At 46.6% G+C, this 20,376-nt stretch overlaps 1 protein-coding gene and 1 long non-coding RNA gene across 3 annotated transcripts; both read left to right on the plus strand.

Moving 5' to 3' along the window:
• Positions 1–3,798: 3,798 nt before the first annotated feature.
• LOC103629268 (uncharacterized) lies at positions 3,799–5,566 on the plus strand. 2 transcript variants are annotated; one of them, XR_002262944.1, is made up of 3 exons: positions 3,799–4,122; positions 4,985–5,239; positions 5,517–5,566. It is a non-coding gene; the product is annotated as an uncharacterized lncRNA (long non-coding RNA). The 2 variants fall into 2 exon arrangements; XR_554258.2 differs by having other exon boundaries at positions 4,989–5,239.
• Positions 5,567–17,863: 12,297 nt separating this feature from the next.
• On the plus strand, positions 17,864–18,803 carry LOC103631028 (protein translation factor SUI1 homolog). The gene is made up of 2 exons (XM_008652046.2): positions 17,864–18,464; positions 18,565–18,803. Exons 1-2 carry the CDS (start codon positions 18,428–18,430, stop codon positions 18,801–18,803), a joined length of 276 nt encoding a protein of 91 aa, XP_008650268.1. The 5' UTR covers positions 17,864–18,427.
• Positions 18,804–20,376: the final 1,573 nt, after the last annotated feature.

Raw genomic sequence — 20,376 nt, forward strand, 5'->3', positions numbered from 1 at the left:
CGTTAGACCCGATGTGCCTTAATTGAAAGTAGAAAAGGTCTTAGGGGCTTATATATATACCAACTAATGGTGCCCAATACCTAGAGTGTTATAACACGGTATAGGCAAAGAACATAACAGAGAAACATAATTACCTAGAGTGCTATCACACGGTATAGATAAAACTTTCTCTAATCTAAAATCTAAACTTAGAATATAATTTCAACCAGCACCTAACAAATGTATGGAATTTATGTCCTCAATATTAGTGCTTTGATGAGAGTTGTTCTTGTTTGTAGGGATATTGCAATCTACAAAACAACCCAACAACTCATAAGAAAAGTAACAACGTTACTCTTAAAATAACTGATGCACACGAATAGTTAATATACCTTCTGAAGACTCATGTTGCATAAGGTTTCCTTTTTTACGTGACTCACGACGCTTCTTCAATTCATTTTTTTTCAACTCTCATCGCGGCATATCGTGCTCTTTCTCTTTCCCTCTTACGTTGACTTGCATCAACACATTCTCCTAGACCATCAAATTTATTCAATTTTAAACATTGTTAAAATGTCAAATAAGCCATTTTATTAGTAGATATACCTTCAACAGTGTTGCTAGACAATTCTCTTAATGGATAACGAACATCATTATTTTGAAACGGGTCCATCTACGTCTTCCAATCAGTCAGAAAACATGTATACAAATGATGAGTAATCTTATCAGACTTCAACAGAGGATAATATATGCTCAATTTCTATTTGAATAGCAATGATTTGTAGAGATAGGGAAACTTCTATCGAGCAAATTGATATGTTTAGCTAAATGGAAGTCAAATTAAATTCATCTCTAAAAGTGTTGCTTTATTGTAAGTATATAGCTGGAGCTGCGGATCCAAATCGATGCACGGCGGACAACAACATAGCAGGGCTGAAAAGTCGACCAACAGAGAGAGGATGAGTGGCTAGCTCACCAGAATACATGCACAGATTGACAAAAAATTCGGCTGCTACAGTACACTCGATCGCACAGTTCTTCAGCGAGGAGGAAACGAGCTAATCGATCGAGAGTAGTGTTCTGTAGTCTATACTACTATTTGCGTTCACTGTTTTTCGGCGAGATTTGTTTTGTTTCAGTCGTTGGCCCTCCAGGACGACAGCCAGAAAATGTATCTGAAACACATCGTTGGCAGCGGTTTGGCCGTCGCATTACGCGCTGCTCTCCGCTCCGCCGGACCGACGATCTGCCAGATACCTTATTACTGGCTACACATATTTGAATCCTTTCAAAGTTCCTTAGATTATATGATCCTTGAGTAATTTGGATGAAAGAAAATAAGTACTGACTGCTGTTTAATAAGTCAGCATAGCTCTTTTCCATTCCTATGAGGAGTCTTGTATCATCTTGTATTTTTAAGATTATACTTTAACTGCACTGATTATACTTTAAGACTGTTATTTCAATCTGTGCAGGAGAAAATGCTGAACTTGGACTGCCAGAAACAAGCCTTGCTATTATACCTGGGTATGGAAATATATAACCTACACAAGCCACCCTGTGTTTTTATTTTTTAGTTTTATATACGATTGTTTTAAGAAAATGTCAAGATGCTCTGGAACAAAATAGCCTGAAAAACAGAAATACATAGAGTCCCCAGACTGGTGCAATTTTCATCTTCAATTGTGACGTGATAAATCTAGCTGTAACTGGACGTGATTTCACAGAAAATAATCTGACGTGGCTAGCAAAAGTTTGAAACAAAGACTCAAGCATAAGGAACTTGTAGAAGTAAGCATCTACATCAACTTTAATTACCTTTCAAATAGTCGATTTAATTTGTTGATGCTGAAAAGGTGAAACCAGTAAGCAGAACTTTACATGATGTGTTTACTTTTCTAGAATCAAAATTGACATTGGTTTTCTTTGTCATGATAGAACTTTCCTACTGCATGCTTTGACTATGGAAATTGTACATGCATTTTTTGATGTACTTAAATTAAAAGGTACACAGAACCTAACCAAAACTACCAGAGTAATCTGCTTCCGTCTGCTGCACTATACAGAGCAGGAGGTACGCAACGCCTTCCTAGGATCATAGGGAGGTCCAGAGCAAAGGAACTGATATTCAATGGCCGCAAATGTGGTGCAGCTGAAGCGGTAACGATGGGTAATGCTAGCCTTGTTAGTTGTTACCTGTTTTTACCTACTTAATACTTACAGCAACAAATCATAAATGTGTGTTTGTGTTTCAGGGTTAGCAAACTACTGTGTTCCAGCAGAAGAGGCTTACCAGAACGCTCTTGACATTGCCTTTGAGATAACTCAGAAGGTAAGGATCATTATTAATAAGCTATGCCTAATGGCATTAACTAATAAAGGGTCAGCTCTGCCCACTATGCAACATCCCCCAGGACGGAAGGTAGCCCACATATAGTTTCCATAACACAAGAGTGGATGAAGCAGAACGAGGAGATTTTTTAACTGAGGTCTGAAATTTTGTTTACACCGGGAATTCAACTCAGAACCTAAGAGTTTAGTACTACACCATGCAAAAACCAAAACAGTATAACAAGGTTGCTCGTACTGTTTCCAGCATGTCAGCCATTTGTAACATGAATCCAATGTCACTAAATTATGATGCTACTAAAAGTAAGAAGCTGTGAAGAAAGAAGTCATTGACAAAGTGATATTTTACTCTTCTAACCATAATCTAGCTTATATAATATAGAAGGGAAACAAACATAGCCTCATTTAAGCAGCACTAATAAGCATTTAGTTCCTATAGAGGTTGTGAAACTCAATTGCTGTCTTAGGATAGCACAGAATGAGCCTGTCTGTGCCCCTGAATTCCCTATTTCCATACACTTATCTTAATTATTTTGTGTCCAGGAGGACGCACGTCCTGGACATCAGGTCCGTCACCTTGGATTGCCAAGATCATTTCTGACGGCAGACTTATTTTTCTCCTTCCACCTCTCCTCGCTTTCTTCCTCTGCCCTCCACTTCATCTCCCTCTCGAGGACTCTTTGACAGTGTTCGTGTACCTGTCACCGCAGATTTCGTGCCCTCTGCGAGGTTACAGGATGGGTTTTGGGGTTTGGGCATGCAAAAACCCTCCAGCATGCTATGATTTTCAAATAATTCTCTTAAAAATTCACAGTACTTAATGAGCATAGCAATTGCAAGGATCACAGGCGTGCTGTGTTTACTTTTTCTTTGAATTGCAGACATTCTTTTTTGTTGGCTGCCTGCACTTACCTGAACACATTTGCATTGTAGTGTTTTGTTATTGGAATCGTGTTATAGTTTGTGTTACGTACTGCTATGTAACAATGATTTGTTTTTTCTGTTCATGGTACCATTGACTTCAGATTTGAATCTCGTCTGTATATGTATGCAGTGCCATTTTAATTGAGTTTCATGGATTTTGTCTTCATTATCTTATGTTTGTGATGCAACCCTGCTTCCTTTGCAGGAGGCGTACTCTCATCTTCCCAAAATCTCTAGCAAGGAAACACATCCAAAGATAGCACAAGTTCTGCTGGAACGACAAAAATATGATATGGCACTTCTTGTGCTAAAGTGCACAGGGCCTTAAAACACATGCAGTCAGCACAATCTGATCATAGGTATAATTTATATTGCGTACTTGTGTAGTTTGGATATATAGAAGTGATATGTGTAAACATGACATAACATTATTTCGTAAATCACAATATTGCACTCTTGTGACTTGTTCAGTCCCTAATATGGGATGATAAAATTCAGTTGTCAAAGTGGCATAGCATTGGCATCAAAATTTAAAAAGATTCATTTCGTGTTTACTAAGAGTGCTTACCTCGATACCTTGTATGCCTCAGTAGTGTTCATTCACTTTCTGTGTTAGTTCAGTGACACAGACTGTTTTATTGTTCTTGTCTTTATTTTTCATAGAAAAACAAGGATGTCACATTTTGTGAAGCCGAGTGTTTCAAGATTGATGCAAATAGAAAAACTGTACATTGTCGTTCTGCTGTTGGAACTAATCTTGATGGGAATGGTGATTTTATGTTGGATTATGACTACTTAGTTGTTGCTCTTGGGGCTACTGTAAGTACATTTAACACTCCTGGAGTGCTGGAGCACTGCTGCTTTTTGAAGGTACAATTCCCTAGATATTATGTTTTGATCCATATATCAATTATAAGCTGTAGTTATTCTGCTTGATCGTTTATAACATCATGAAGATGCTTCTGATTTTGATCTCATTGTCTAATCCTGTGTGAAATGAAATTTTTTTGCCTAACAAAACAATGTAACTGCAATGATAAATCTTACATCGACACATAGATTTCATTGCATGAAAGAACCTGTCAAATTATAATCATGAAAGAGGTGAAAGGACCTTTAGTGTAATGATTAAGGCTTCCGAGTAGCACCTCCAGGTCCCGGGTTCAATCCCCCTCGGGGCGAATTTCTGGCTTGGTTAAAAAAATCCCCTCGTTGCGTCTATCCGCTCCCGGTTTACGTCCTGTGCGCCGTTGCAGAGTGGGCAGTGACGACCCGCTAGTGATGGGGGGTAAGGGTTCGGGGATTTTCTCGGCCGGGACCGTATTTCGGCCTCTTAATATAATACCGGAGGGCGGTCTTTTCCTCTCGGCCGAGTTTTTTTTAATAATCATGAAATAGAATCAAATGTCAGTTTACACTCAACCATATGGCATGATGTAGTGCACACCCATTTGGAACACACACATATATATAGCTTGTAGCTACTTATGTTAAGCATATGTGACCTATGTTTTGTTTTTCACACGTCAACATTCCCATGGAGCACCTGCTCATTGGCATCACATTCTCTGAATGACCCTGTTGTGTGACTTTGCCCTTAATGCAGTATAAATCTTCAGTGTCCTTGTGGTCATTCTTCGAAGATTTACATTCATGAAGCTACTAACTGCATCATCTATCATGTAATATTTTCTGCCTTCCTCTATCATGACATGGCTTCACATCATGAAAGTCAGGAAGTAGAGGATGCTTAGAAGATACGGAAGGGTGTGATAGATTGTTTTGAAAAAGCATCACTTCCAAATATTAGTGAAGAAGAGAAAAGGAAAATCCTACATTTTGTAGTTATTGGTGGTGGACCTACTGGAGTTGAATTTGCAGCAGAGATGCATGATTTTCTTGTCGAAGATTTAGTGAAACTATATCCTGCCATTCAAGACCTTGTGAAGATAACAATTATTCAATCGGCAGAGCATATATTGACTATGTAAGGTTCTATGGACTTTTTAGATAGTCTTGTTGCAATAATAGCCATCTTTATCTTTCATGTTGCTGTAATAGTCCTCTCTACTTTATCTAACAAATATAGTTTAATGTATCTGAATTTTAGTTGCAGTTGGATGTTTTCCCCTTTTTATATGGGAAAGCATTTCGAATTGGGTGAAAACATGAACACTGTAGCTATGTTCAAAATTCATTTCTGATTTAACCACAGCAGATTGTAACGTATACCATGTGCGGAATGTCTATTGTCTGTTATATAGGTTTGATGAAAGAATAGCTTCATTTGCTGAACAAAAGTTCAAGAGGGCCGGAAGTGAGATCTAGAAAAACGAAGGAAATCAAATCCACAAACAAACTTTTCACCAAGGAAAATGGAACTACCTGAAACAGTAAGACAAAAGATAACTTTAAAAAAGATGGCATTTCATCTCTTAGTGAGGCAGTGACTGTGGTTCGTGTCAGAATTGAATGTCGCCTCCTAACAGAAGCGTTTATGTATCATAGGAGCTACTGCTCTAAGGTGAAAGAGCAACACTCAGCAAAAATGACACATGCTGAGGATGCATTAAAAAACGCTTGGGTTTATCATGTTGAGATGATTGTGACCGAATTTTGTGCTATCTGCATTAAAAGGAATTTAGTTGATAAAATGATTGATCTGCCCTGGGATTCGGAGAAGAAACATCTTCACAAGTCCCTCTTTGACTCTGCTCATGAAATGCCCATGAAACCAAATGGTAGTTGTTGGAACTTGCTCTCAGCAGCAAAGAAGCCAACAAGAGTGAACAGTGGTGACAACAGGGTTGCGTGCTCGGGGGCAATAGCTCTGTTAATCTAGCCTCTCACGGGCACTGTGCGGGGGTATTTATAGGTATCTGAGTGCCCAGCGCCTTGTGTTAAGGACGCATGTGCCCTTAGACACCTAATTTGTCCCCAGAATATTCCCATAAAGCAGGGTTACAAGCTGTAATTACAAGCATGCCTTTACAGTTTAGGCCCGTAACACAAGGGCGGCCACGCAGGGCCCGCTACAGTGGGCCAGATCTCACGTGGGCCTCGGAGCTGAACGAGGCCGCGCAGCGGGATGACTTTGTCGCCGGTCTTTGTCTGATGCCGAATCAAGCGAAGGGTGTCCCTGCCTTTTGTCTCTGTCTGACCAGCGGTTATCAGCGAAGGCCTCGAGCGAAGGGTGGCGTCCTTGCCTTCGCCCCAACATTTGCCCTCCGAGGGACCAGTTCGACAAAGTCACCTGGTGCCGAAGACGTCGCTAGATGGCGGAGACGCTGCCCTCGCTCGAAGTGGTTCCCCGGGGGTTTTTGATGTGACCGTTGATGGACGGCGTACTGTTGGATTGCGGGTTTCCCGAAGCGTCGCGCCCTGTCGGATTGCGGGTTTCCCGAAGAGCCGCGCCCTGCCTATAAAAGGGGGCGGGGGTTGGCGCTGTTTGAACTTTGCCTTCCGCGCTCCGTGAAAACCCTAGCCGCCCGCCGTCTTGCTGCTCCTCTTCTTCCGCTGTCCTCTTGCTCACCGGAGTTCTGGCTCGAGTGAAGCAGACCGCCCGCCGCCGCCAACGGTACGTAGTGATGTCGTCTTCCTCTTCTTCTGCTGCTACTACGCCGCCGGCCGCCGCCTCGTCTGAGGAGACGTTGAGTAGCTTGATGGTGGAGGAGTTGCGCGCCGGCGACTCTGTTCATTTTGGTGTGTCACGGATGACGTCAGCCCGCGTTGAAGATATGCAGCGATTGGGCTACTTTGGCGGCGGAGTTGCTCGTGCTCCGGGGACGGAGGAAGTCCCCGAGCCGGAGGGTGAATTGGTCGTTTTCGAGGCGTTCTTCGCCGCCGGTCTCCGCTTGCCTGCGCACCGGTTTGTTGGCGAAGTCCTGTGTAGATTCAACGTTCAAATACATCAGTTGACACCGAATGCCGTGGTGGCGCTGGCGAAGTATGTCTGGGCGACGACTTCGTACGGCGGACAGCCGTCGGTTGAAGTTTTTGCGAAGTATTATTGTTTGCATTGGCAGAAGAGGATGATTGGGGACGAAGTCGCCCAGTTCGGGTCATGCACATTCACGCCGAAGACCGGCAAGACCACAATGCAAGTAGTGGAGTTGGTTCCGTGCGCCCGCAACAAGTGGGGCAATTGGAATGAATTTTGGTTTTACGTTGCTGAGGCTACTGTCGAAGGCCATGAAGGACTCCCTGTGTCTGAGATGTGCTCTCATTATTACTCTGCGTATCCGCCCTTTGAAGTGGCGGAGGAAGATGCAGACGAAGGGGCCCTTCGGTGCGCCGCCGGCCAGAGCAGTGGGCGTGACTTATTTGAAGAGTTCGTGGCGTACGGGGTGTGGCGCTTGGCGTACGGCTGGGCGCTGGGCAAAGTGTGCCCTCGCCAGATGCCTTTTCACGGAGGAAGGGTGGTGCGAAGCCCTGCCTTCGCACTGAATCTGCGAAACCGCGACCCGGCCGCGTTTGTGCGCGATGCGGAGGACGGGGCGGTGCGGCTTGTGGGGCGGTACGTGCCGAGGACGGAAGGCCAGCGCAGCTTTGATATCCGCGGGTCAAATGATCGTTTGAACAGGGTCTTCGAATTAAATCAATTGCCGTATGACGGCTATCCTGGTCAAGACGAAGCGGACCGCCGTGGAAAGAAACCGGCGGTGGAGACTGGAGGCGACCCTGCGCTGGCGGCCGCCCCGTCCTCAAAAAAGAGAAAATTAGGTACTGCGATGGGAGGACTTGGGGTGTCTGATAGTTTTGCTAGAGAGTTAATGAGGACGTGCGCCGCCCCGGGGGAAAGGATGTCTTCGCCCGAGCTCCGGGAGTCTTCGGCACGGATGCTGAGGGTTACCGGGGGTTGCTGGCCTAGGAATGTTCCTGTCCCCTGCGCGGCTGGCGAGGACTGTTTTACATCTCGTATGGTTCGTCGGTGGAGAGTTTTTCCTTACGGGCGGAATATCGGTGCTGTTGTGTGGGCAGTGATGGACAAGGATCGCCAAGGTGCGGCGCAAAAACGCCAGGCGACGGTCAGGCTGCATGAAGCTAGGCCGAAGAGGCAGCGGGGGGCTGCGAAGGCTGCGGCCTCCGGCGGAGGCAGGCCGCCGCCGGTGGCGAAGACGGGCGCCTCTGCACCTATCAAGGCGCCGGAGGCAACGGCGGGCGTTGGGGGCTCCAAGTCAACGAAGGTGGTGCCGCCGGCCAGCGGAGTGGCGGAGGCCTCGAAGGCGGCCCGAGCGTTGCCGTTGTCGGGCAAGCGCATTGCCGACTTCGGCACCGATATTACTGTAGACGACTATCTTGGTGGTAAGTCTTTGGCCCATTATTATTATTTTATTTTATTTTTTTTATTTTTTTATTTTTTTTAATTCGAAGATGCGTTGCAGGGTCGGACGAAGGGCAGTTTGCTATGGCTGCGCCAGGCGCGGAGACCGCGACGGCGGCCGTAGTGCCGAGGGCGAGGGGCGAAGCCGTTGGCGCCGGAGGCGAGGTGTCGGCCCTCGCGGTGGTTAGGGACGAGGCGAGCGCAGCGACCCGCCGGCTGAAGGGTGTGACGGAGGCGCTGAGCCAGGCGACGGAGGCGCTGAGTCAGGTCCGCTGAGTTATACTCTCTCCCCCGCCTCTTTTTTGGGGCAACGGCCTTACGTGTGCTCTGCATGTGGCTGACTTCGCCAGCCGTACTGCATCGGGGGCCCTCACGGCAGCTGTGTCTGCCGAAGTCGACAGACTTCGGACACAACATGCTGACGCTGTCCGTGAGAAGTCGGCCTCCGACAGCAAGTGCCGTAAGCTGACGGACAGGGTGGCCGCCCTGGAGAAGGAGAAAGCCGACCTCCGGCGCCAGCTGGCGGCGGAGAGGAGGGAAGCCAACGAGGCCGCCGCCAAGGGGCAGGCTGCGCAGGCGGAGGCCAAGCTGGCGCGGGCGGAGGGCAACATTGCCAAGGAGCTCGCCGAACATCTGCAAGAGCGGCTCACCGCCCTGGAGAGCCGCGCGAAGGAGGCCGAGGCCGCGATGCATGCGGAGGCCGAACGGACGCGCACGCAGCTTATGGATACGTATCGTGAGCTGGGTGCGCGGACCGGCGACTTCGAGGTGCCGGACCGAGAGCCCGGGCTTCGCTGCCTGCAGTGGGTGCAGGAGGAGCTGCTGGAACTTCCAGCCGTTGTGGGGGGGTTGATGTCGTACGCCTCCCTGGTCACCTGCGAGGGGGCGATGAACGCGCTCTCCCGCGAAGGGTGCCGGCACTTCGAGGCCTTCGACCAGGCGGACGAAGAATTTGAACGAGATATCTATAAGGTCGAAGACCCCGTAGTGAAGGAATCCGCCGGGGCCCTTTACGACCGGATGTGGGGTCTGTACGGTCGTGAGGTGGTCAGGGAGCGGGCCGAGACTGCGAGGGCTCAGGTAACGTTGTTGTTTGTTTGGCGTTTGCTGTATGCAAGCTGTGCGTGTGTTTGCTGAATTTCTGTGTCTTGTCCTAGGCGGAGCGCGGCGAGCGGGTGGATGACTTCGGGGCTCTGAACAGCGCGCTGCCAGACCCGGAGCCGACCCTCGCGGAGGCCGTAACTGGGGTCGCCCTGGAGCCAACCCCGGAGTCCGCAGCGATCGCGACGGCTGCCCTCACAGCCGCCGTGGTCGGTGAAGACCTGCCCCCGAAGGTGGCCGAAGGCGCCCGCGATGCCCCCGCAGCCGCTGTGCCGGGTGCTGAAGATCCCGCGGCGGTGGCGGTGGAAACAACGGCGGAGGCCGCGGCGGAGCCAACGGCGGAGGCTCCCGCAGCGTCAGGGCCTTCGCAGGTGGCGTAGTAGGTGTTTAGGGTTAGGGAATTTTTGGATGCTGTGCTGAATTTTGGTTGCTGCGCAGGTTCAAGATTTTGGGCCTGCGCACGCAACCGCTACTACTGAGTTTTTGGCGGCTTCGACCGTGGAAGGTGGGAATGAATATGGTGGGTCTGTATCTGAGTTTTTTGATTTTACTGACTCTGGGAGTTCGGTTGAGTGGACTGAGTCGTCGGAGGAGGACTTGGATTATTTTGCGGCCTTGGACGTGGCTGCGTCGGAGGCTTCGCCACACGCCGCGGACGCGCGAGACGTGCCAGGTCCTAGCACCGGGCGCCGACGGCGAAGGGCGGTTGCAAAGCGTAGGGTTAGTGTGGAGGAAGGGGCTCGGCTTCGCGTGAGTGGGGCTGGTCGGCAGGAGCTGTTGTCTTTGCCGGCCGCCGCGGGTACAGGGGAGGGGGAACTGCGAAGTCTTTTTGCGGGTGAGGAGCTGAGGATAATGTTATTTAACTATAGGGAGATGGGAATTATTCCCAAGGTTGAGCCGATGTAGAGCGTGGCGCCCTCGCTTATATATGTGTAAAGGCTTGTAAGATGAAGTTGCGTGCCCTCGCGTGCCTGTGCCTGCGAGGGCATTGTGTGCCCTCGCCTATATATTTCTGAGGTTGATGCTGTCGTTTCTGCTTTTCTTGTACTGGTTCGGCTGCGCCCTTAGGCGGCTTCTGCGCGGAGTCTTTGCGACAGGCTTCGGGTTTTCTCGCACTTGCTGTGCTTAGTCCGGCTGCACCCTTAGGTGACTTCTGCGCGGATAGCCTTCGCGATAGACATCAGACTTTTTTCGCACTTGTTGTGCTTAGTCCGGCTGCACCCTTAGGCGACTTCTGCGCGGATAGTCTTCGCGATAGACATCAGTTTTTTTTCGCACTTGTTGTGCTTAGTCCGGCTGCACCCTTAGGCGACTTCTACGCGGATAGTCTTCGCGATAGACATCAGATTTTTTTCGCACTTGTTGTGCTTAGTCCGGCTGCACCCTTAGGCGACTTCTGCGCGGATAGTCTTCGTGATAGACATCAGATTTTTTTTCGCACTTGTTGTGCTTAGTCCGGCTGCACCCTTAGGCGACTTCTGCGCGGATAGTCTTCGCGATAGACATCAGATTTTTTTCGCACTTGTTGTGCTTAGTCCGGCTGCACCCTTAGGCGACTTCTGCGCGGATAGTCTTCGCGATAGACATCAGATTTTTTTTCGCACTTGTTGTGCTTAGTCCGGCTGCACCCTTAGGCGACTTCTGCGCGGATTTGTCGCACGCGAGGGTGGCTAGCGCTTAGCCTCGCGGTGACCTCGGATTGGTCGAATATCGAAGGCCGTCGTCGCGGTCTGTTTTCGACGCATGTTTTTGCGGGGGATTTTTCGCACATATATTACATGGCTCCGCCTCGTTAAAAACCTCAACCCCCGGGAGGAAAAGAGTGCGGGCCGGTACAAGATTGTTTTTTGGCGAATTACAAGGGCGAAATCAGCCCCGATTAGTCAGACAAAAAATTTGCGGAGGTTGTCGATGTTCCAGGAGTGCTCCAGGTCCTCGCCGTTTGGCGTTGTGAGCCTGTAGGCGCTGGGGGATGCTTTTGTCTTGACTATGAAGGGGCCCTCCCACTTGGGCTCCAGCTTTCCCCTGGACTCCGTCCGAGCTGTTCGGACGAGTACGAGGTCCCCTTCGCTGAACTCTCTCGGGATGACTGCGTGGTCGCGCCATGCTTTGGTCTGGGCTTGGTATTTGTTGAGGGCCTGTAGGGCGAAGACCCGGTCTCCGTCGATAAGATCTTTTGAAGTTGGCTCGTCCACGTCGGGACGGCTGACGGAACTATACGCGGGGACCCATGCTTTATTTCTTGCGGGGTCATGGCCTCCGATCCGTATAAAAGGCGGAAAGGAGTGAACCCAGTCGCCCTGCACTCAGTTGTGTTTAGCGCCCAGACTGCCTCAGGTAATAAATCGGTCCATCTCCCTTTTTTTCATCGAGGAGCATTTTCTTGACAGCTGTGAAGATTTTCCCATTGGCGCGCTCTACGACCCCGTTGGACTGCGGATGATAGACTGAAGCGAAGGCAAGCTTGGTGCCGATGGAAAAACAAAAATCCTTGAAATCTTGGCTGTCAAACTGTTTGTCGTTGTCAACTGTTAGCTCGGACGGTACCCTGAAACGGCAAACAATGTTTTGCCAGAAGAATTTCTGGGCAGTCTTTGATGTTATTGTAGAAACAGCCCTCGCTTCGATCCATTTGGTGAAGTACTCGACGGCTACGAAGGCGAACTTAAGGTTCCCCTGAGCGGTGGGTAGGGGCCCGACAATGTCCAGGCCCCAGCGCTGGAGAGGCCATGTATGGGCAATCAGCTTTGTATACTGCGAGGGGTTGCCTGACCGAGGAGAGAACTTCTGGCAGGCTTCGCAGGACCTTGAGACCCGGTTTGCGGCGCAGATCATTGCGGGCCAGTAAAACCCTTGGCGGATCACCTTGGCAGCTAGGGCCCTTGGCCCTGCGTGCGAGCCGCACGTGCCACTGTGGACTTCACGTAGGATCTGCATGCCTTCGGTTTCGGTGACGCACTTGAGCATTGGCTGACTGACCCCTTTCTTGTAGAGCTGGCCCTCGATCAGCGCGAAGTCCCGGCTTCGATGTCTGAGACGCTTGGCCTCGCTGACGTCGGTTGGATGATAGTACCCCTGTAGGAACAGGGTTATGGGTGCCCGCCAGTCTTCGGTCATGATTAGGTTGACTATGCGGTGGCCCTCGCTATCATTAGTTATTTGGAGCCCTTCGGGGCTCCGGACGGCAGGCGTGCCGATGGTGTGAAAGAACACGTCGGAGGGCAAGGGCTCGCCCCTGGCGGCGGCCTTGGCCAATGCATCGGCCTCCTCGTTCTTGGCCCTATCCACATGCTGCAAGGTGAATCCCTTGAACTGTCTCTCGAGACTTCGGATAGCCGCGAGGTATTGCATGAGCGCGGGGTCCTTTGCTGCATAGTCTTTCTCAATCTGGCCGGCAACTATCTTGGAGTCTGTCTTGATGATGCATGTGGTGACTCCGAGGGCCCTTAGCTTGCGGAGGCCGAGGATAACCGCTTCATACTCTGCGATGTTGTTTGTGCATTTGTCGGATTCCAGAGCGAAGCTGAGGCGTGCTGCATATCTGTGTTTGACTCCTGCTGGTGAGGTGACGACTGCAGCGACGCCTGCCCCCGCATGGCACCATGCGCCGTCGCAATGGATGGTCCAAACCTTCTCTGTGGACGGGGCCGGCTGTGTTATTGGCCCAGTCCAGTCGACGACGAAGTCTGCCAGGACTTGCGACTTGATGGATGTCCTGGGCTCGAAGCTGATGTGGTAGCCGGAGAGTTCGGCTGCCCACTTAGCAATCCTCACCGATGCCTCCGGGTTTCTGAATAGTTTGCCGAGCCCCCTGTCCGAGGTGACTCGGACCTTGAATGCTTCAAAATAATGGCGCAGTTTGCGCGAGGACATAACAACTGCGTAGGCGATCTTCTCTAGCTCTGTCATGTTGCATTTGGACGGTGTCAGGACTTCGGAGACATAGTAAATAGGGCACTGTCTGACTGCGCCTTCAACAGTCTGCTCCTGCACTAGTGCCGCGCTGATCGCGTGCGGCGAGGCCGCGACATAGAGCAACAGGGGGAGCGAGGAGTCGGGGCTTGTGAGGATGGCCAGCTCCGATAAGTACTGTTTTAGTGAGGCGAAGGCCGCTGCTTGCTCCGGCCCCCAAGCGAAGTCTTTCGCACCGCGAAGGGTTTTGAGGAAGGGGAGACTTCGCTCGGCGGACCTGGAGATGAATCTGTTGAGAGCGGCCAATCTGCCTGTCAGACGCTGGACGTCCCTGACGGACTGCGGTTTCGCGCTGCATCAGCGCGATTTCGCGCTCGAGGTCTTGGGCCTTCTGCTCCTCGTCGCGTATCATTTGCCGCACCTTGGCTAGTGCGGACACACGCTGGCGCTTGGCCTCCAGTATCTCTTTCTTCCTCTGGAGATTGTGGTTCTTGAGGCGCAGGGCGCGCAGCTGTAGTTGTTCTTCTGTTGAGACGCCGAGGACCTCGCCGTCCTCGGTGAGATCCGCGCCCTCCAGTGGGGCGAAGCCTGGGGGCGGCTGCGATTGTCCTTCGGGCTCGCAGGCGCGGAAGGTGTCGTCCTCGCAGGTGCGGGGAATATTGTCTTCGGTGGGCTCTTGGTGGGTGGATTGGGTGAGGGCGAGGGCCTTGCCCTTCTTTGCGGCAAGCAGTGCTGCCTTCGCAGCCTCATCAGCCTTCGGGTTAGCTCTCTTGGGTGCCATCGCGGGTGTTTTGGTCGTAGCACGAACGGTGGGCGCCAAATGTTGGAACTTGCTCTCAGCAGCAAAGAAGCCAACAAGAGTGAACAGTGGTGACAACAGGGTTGCGTGCTCGGGGGCAATAGCTCTGTTAATCTAGCCTCTCACGGGCACTGTGCGGGGGTATTTATAGGTATCTGAGTGCCCAGCGCCTTGTGTTAAGGACGCATGTGCTCTCAGACACCTAATTTGTCCCCAGAATATTCCCATAAAGCAGGGTTACAAGCTGTAATTACAAGCATGCCTTTACAGTTTAGGCCCGTAACACAAAGGCGGCCACGCAGGGCCCGCTACAGTGGGCCAGATCTCACGTGGGCCTCGGAGCTGAACGAGGCCGCGCAGCGGGATGACTTTGTCGCCGATCTTCGTCTGATGCCGAATCAAGCGAAGGGTGTCCCTGCCTGTTGTCTCTGTCTGACCAGCGGTTATCAGCGAAGGCCTCGAGCGAAGGGTGGCGTCCTTGCCTTCGCCCCAACAGTAGTCTGCTTGTTGTCTACTACCTTCGGGTAAATATTCTGATTCTCATTTTTTGTATTTAAAACCATATTAAGAAGCACTATGGAAATTGCAGATGACTAAAACTTTAGGGTATACTGTTATGATGAAATTGTCAGGCTCATTTGTGTCATTTCTCATCTATATACTGAGTTGTTGCATATGTTTTATTAAATGCACGTCTTTCATACATTAAAATTACAAATATGACAGTTGTATACCTGTATGTAATCCAAAGCAACAAGGAGTAGCTGGTGTAGCATTTTTCATGCATATAGAATCTGACATATATGATTATTTTATATTGATCTAGGACAGAAAAATGATGCTTACAATTTCTTAGGTATATATGCATATTAAAAAACAGACCGAACAAAAGATTCACTAAAAGCATCTCAGGTTGATGTACTTCTTTTAGAAGGCATGGTTATAGGCTTCCTCAATACCTCTCTTTTTGCACAGTAGAACACACCACCGCAAAGGGAGTAGTTGGTAAGAACATTGGTAAGAAAACACGGTGATGAACCTCTTTATTAGCTCACAGATAAGTCACATAGTTTTGTACAAAGCTATCACCATTAAGACTGGACACATGACCAATACAAATAGAGACCAAATCATTGTTACTAAGTGTTCTACTACATATAATTAATAAAGTATATCTACTATAATAAGCTAAAACACGTCTCAATCTGGTATCATAGTTGTCAATTGTGCTTGTCTGTTCCCCAGAAAATTGTTGATGGCACGACTCCTTGGATTTTGAATCAACGAGTGTCGAATGGCTGCAATTTAGTACATGATTTGTAAAAACATGATTATTTTAAATCATCATAATTTTAAATGTTTTTAACAATATATTGAAAAAACCACTCACTCTGCAGCCGGTGTGTAGTGTGATGATCTGGGTTGAAATGAATGGTGCTATAGTCCGAAGTTTCCAAACATCCTATTGTTATTTATAGTATAGAATTAATAATAAACATGAAAATTGAATATATGTTGAAAGATGCTAGGTATAGGAGAAATTACTGTATTTATTGTTACGACGCATCATTGTTGCAATAATTATATTCTTGTCAACTTTAGCTAATGCCCATCGTAGAGCATTTCTCTGCAGGAGATCGGTCCATACCCCCATGACAATTAGATTCCACCTATAAAACACATAATAATTGTTTGATTAAAACCTAACAAATGTTTAATGTTTTAAAAAGAATGTAACTGTGAATTAATGTGTAACTATGAATTAATATGACCTGGAATCCATTAGTACAACCTCTCTGTATGGCCTTCCACCGATATACTTTAATGGCTCCAAATGAACAACTATGCCAATAATGTCTGAGCCATTCACATGTGATTAGTTACCTTTGAATAATTTGCAAACTTAAGATGTTAAGTTATATACCATATGGAGGGAAGGGTGATTACCTACGAACGTCTTATGCGGTTGTTGGTAAACATCATGAAATGGCATAAGATATTTTGGAAATGGAGGAAATTGAATTGGTTTAGTGAATGGCTCCACAATAGTATGTGTTATCAATCCCAACTCTAGCCCATGCGCAATATTCCGAAATTGAACCTCCGCCCAGTTTAAACAGAATGCCACTTTATACAATGTATATGTGTATCCTTGTTTGAGTAAGACGTCGAACCGTTCGACATTATTGCCGTTTGAAATTGCTTCGATTTTGGCTCCCTAGATATTTTTTTGAGAATACATGTCGTATAAGTCAAAAAAGGCTATGATATAATAACATGATTATATTGACTCTATTTTAAAGCTTGATGAAGTGACTCACAGTGATGTCCTGTAGGATGAAGTGTTGACTATTACGATGCCTAGGAAACTTAACAACTACCCTCGCAAAGACACTCTTTACTTGTGGTAAGTTATTAAAACCTTGAATATCGTCAAATAGCACAAAACTACATAAAACACGAACTTTATCTTAGATTCTTCACTAAATATATAATAGATAGATGTGACAAGTGAACCATGTACTTACGGAGGAAAGGGACACAAGTCTGCAACTGTCCTATTTTGGTTAAGTGTAACTGATGTCATTGATCCTGTAGGTTCGATCATGACATCATTGCAAAGATACAAAATATCATGAAAAGGATTAGATGAGATAACAAAAAAACAATAGTAGTGTAACACATGTAAGCTTTTTATTGTAAAAATTGCACATGTCTTATGTTGATTTAACTTGACCGTTATTTATTGTTTGCAGTTAAACTACATTGTTTTTTGTTATCATACAAATTAGAACGGCATTGGACTACAAGAATTTAGCAAAATGCTGAAGATCATTGTTACATATATAAGATATTATAGCAATGCTACTCTGCACTGACTTTCTTATGTTAGTTATGACCACCTAGTAAACTATGTGTGAAGTATACTTCAGTTGCCCATGTAGAAAGACACACGTACTACGTGTCTGCGTGGTCCAAATATCCGGCCCAGGCATGAATGGTCGGTTACACCGGCCAATCCTCCCCTCGAGCCTGGACGCAGCACGACCTCAGATCACGGCGCGCCGGCGCGGGACGACGGCATGACGCCGCCGTCAATCTTCCACCACCCTTGACGACATTGATGAGTTTTTTAGAAGTAGGGAATATGTTCAGGATGAAATGGAGGACAGCAAGAGTCCAAAGGGTGAGTTCTGACTTCTGGAGTTGTATTTTTACATACATAAGAATTGCTTCATTGACTACATTTTTGTTAGGATAGTGACTACATTTTTGTTTTGCAGATTTACCCCACCTGAACAGTGAGACTGTGCGAGCCAAGGGCAGCCATTACAGCATTTATGTGTTTAGATTTTACAATACAATAGTATAAAAACGAATTGATGCTCGTTAAATAGCACGTGATGCATCTAGTCAGCTCAATTCCTGTTTTGGATGTTGGGTGGTTGATTTGATCATAACTCCTTGTTTCGAATGTGGACCTCATCATTATTTCCCTGACATCCTGTCTAGAATTGAGATGCCTTCATTTAAGATTCGGACCACTTAATTGGAAGTTATCTGGACTGTAGGAATAAATAGGTGCTGGGAGGAATAATGAGGTAAATTACAATGGTCCCGTAACAATGATAAAAGGCCATTGAGACCTGAATATAGAGATGATCACATGGTGGGGCTTGTGCCTGAATTCTTTGACACAGTACAACATCTCATCAGTCTTGGGAAAAGCTATATCATATAGTCTAGATTTCTTAGCTCAGTAAAAATTGCTCCTAGATTCTTATGGAAGAATGGCATCAGTTGTGTTGTGTCCTCTACTCTCTATTGTGTCATGGTGTGCACCCCTCTGACTCTGACTAAATAATAATATTGTTGTATGGTGTGCACCCCTCTGACTTCAGGAGAAACTTATCCTATATTTTATAGATGTTTGGGTCTGTGATATGGTTTCCTTTGTCTACACTGAATGTTCTAATTATCTATATTGTTCCTTTGTACAGCTCTTGGTGTAGCTTGCCACTCTCACCAATCAAGTTTTCATGTCTGATCTCGACATTCAGATCCCAACTGCCTTCGGTACGCTAGTTGAACTTGTTTTCTTCTAGTTCAGTTGTCGTGCGATGCCTGGAACACATGCGGTTCATTCTAACTAATCTGCGTTCACACGTACATACAGATCCCTTCGCTGAGGCCAATGCTAGGGACTCTGGTGCGGCAGCAGGGTCAAAGGACTACGTTCACGTGCGCATCCAGCAGCGTAATGGTCGCAAGAGCCTGACTACCGTCCAGGGATTGAAGAAGGAGTTCAGCTACAGCAAGATCCTCAAAGATCTCAAGAAAGAGTTCTGCTGCAATGGTACAGTGGTCCAGGACCCAGAACTTGGACAATGTTACTTTTATGAAAGAATGCACTGATTGCTGTTTGGCCAATTGGTTGAAATAACAATTTAGTTTAGAGCAACTTTGTTCTTCACCTTGCATCATTCTTATATTTATTTTTATAATGCATAGTGACATTTTCTTTTATACTTCAGGCCGTCATAAGTTGTTCTCAAATGAGGAGAAGATTCTTCTGAACAAGCGAGTGCCTGATCTGGTATATCTTGATGATTAAAGAGTGTAAAGGGTCTGTTGAGGCTAAAGCACTAATATTAATATCTTGATGATTAAAGAGTGTAAAGGGTCTGTTGAGGCTAAAGCACTAATATTAAGTAGAAAAGTATGGAGAAAAGAGCAAAAGGTATGAATTTGACATTTCGGTAGGGAAGGTTTTATGCATAGTCACAACAAGAAGTATAACCGCCTTGGTGGTGAGCAGCAAGAGGTGAGATAGTAGAGATGTTTTGGAAATCTAATTAACAGAATATTTTAAAGCACTATGGCAAATCTAATTTGCAACACATACTTATACTTAATATTACTTTATCATGTTCCACACTTAGTGTGGAAACATACACAACAAATTGTTATAGGAAGCGTTTGACATTAGCATATATTTACACATGCATATACCTAATTACTTTATCATGGTCGTGTGTCACCATGATTATATTGACTTCAGAAAACATAAACATAAAATGACTTCAGAAAACATAAACATAAAATTGTTATAGGGAGTGTTTGACATTAGCATATATTAACACATGCATATACTTAATTACTTTATCCTGTTTCACACGTAGTTAGAAAACATTAACATCAAATTGTTATAGGGAGAGTTTGACATTAGCACAAATCAATATACATGATAAAAACGAATTCCACAAGCAGAAACTTATTACCTTGGAGCACCCAACAGTTTGCAACCAGTCAGCCAGCAGTGACCATCAAGCTGGAGATAAAATGCTTAGTCTGAAAAAGCAAATGCATAATAAGTTAATCACTTGGACAGTATTGCAGATGCTCAGCATTAAAAATCGGTTTCCCAAGATATATTAGGATATACTGGGATACAATGCATTCGAACATGGAATTTTGACAATGTATTACTAACTGATGGATTGTTTGAGCCTAAAATCAACTTAGTTAAACTGCATCTTCCTGTTTTCTTCCTAAAATGTTATCTTAGTGTCTGAGCCTAGAATAGAATAGATAAGTTAATACAAAGGTAACTAATAGCAACTGAATAGTACTCCACTCAATTTTGCTACATTGCAATCTCACATCAAAACTTGATAACTTGATATATTGCAGCTGCACAAGACTCCACTCAATAGTAATGATAACAGGAGCAGTATAATTTAACACGTGAAGTCTGAAGCTATCTAAATATGGCTATGGGCTATGGCTAGAACATAAAAACATGTGGATGTATAAACCAGATAGGTGCAGGCCCAAAATTCATCCCCACCCATACAGCAAAAACTGATGTGTGTTATTTATTGTTGAGACAGATTAAAAATTGTTTAAATTAATATAGCAAGTGCGTTGTAGATCGAATTAGTGTGATATACATGGTAAAAATGAATTCCACGAGCAGAAACTATAT

Source organism: Zea mays, chromosome 6 (assembly GCF_902167145.1).
Source record: "Zea mays cultivar B73 chromosome 6, Zm-B73-REFERENCE-NAM-5.0, whole genome shotgun sequence".
NCBI lineage: Eukaryota > Viridiplantae > Streptophyta > Magnoliopsida > Poales > Poaceae > Zea > Zea mays.

What these genes read in the sequence shown, in the direction of transcription:
- LOC103631028 (XM_008652046.2), top strand. Translation starts at nt 18,428, where the DNA reads ATGTCTGATCTCGACATTCAGATCCCAACTGCCTTCG. An exon ending in TCAGATCCCAACTGCCTTCG is followed by an intron (nt 18,465 to 18,564) that starts GTACGCTAGTTG and finishes ACGTACATACAG; the next exon opens with ATCCCTTCGCTGAGGCCAAT.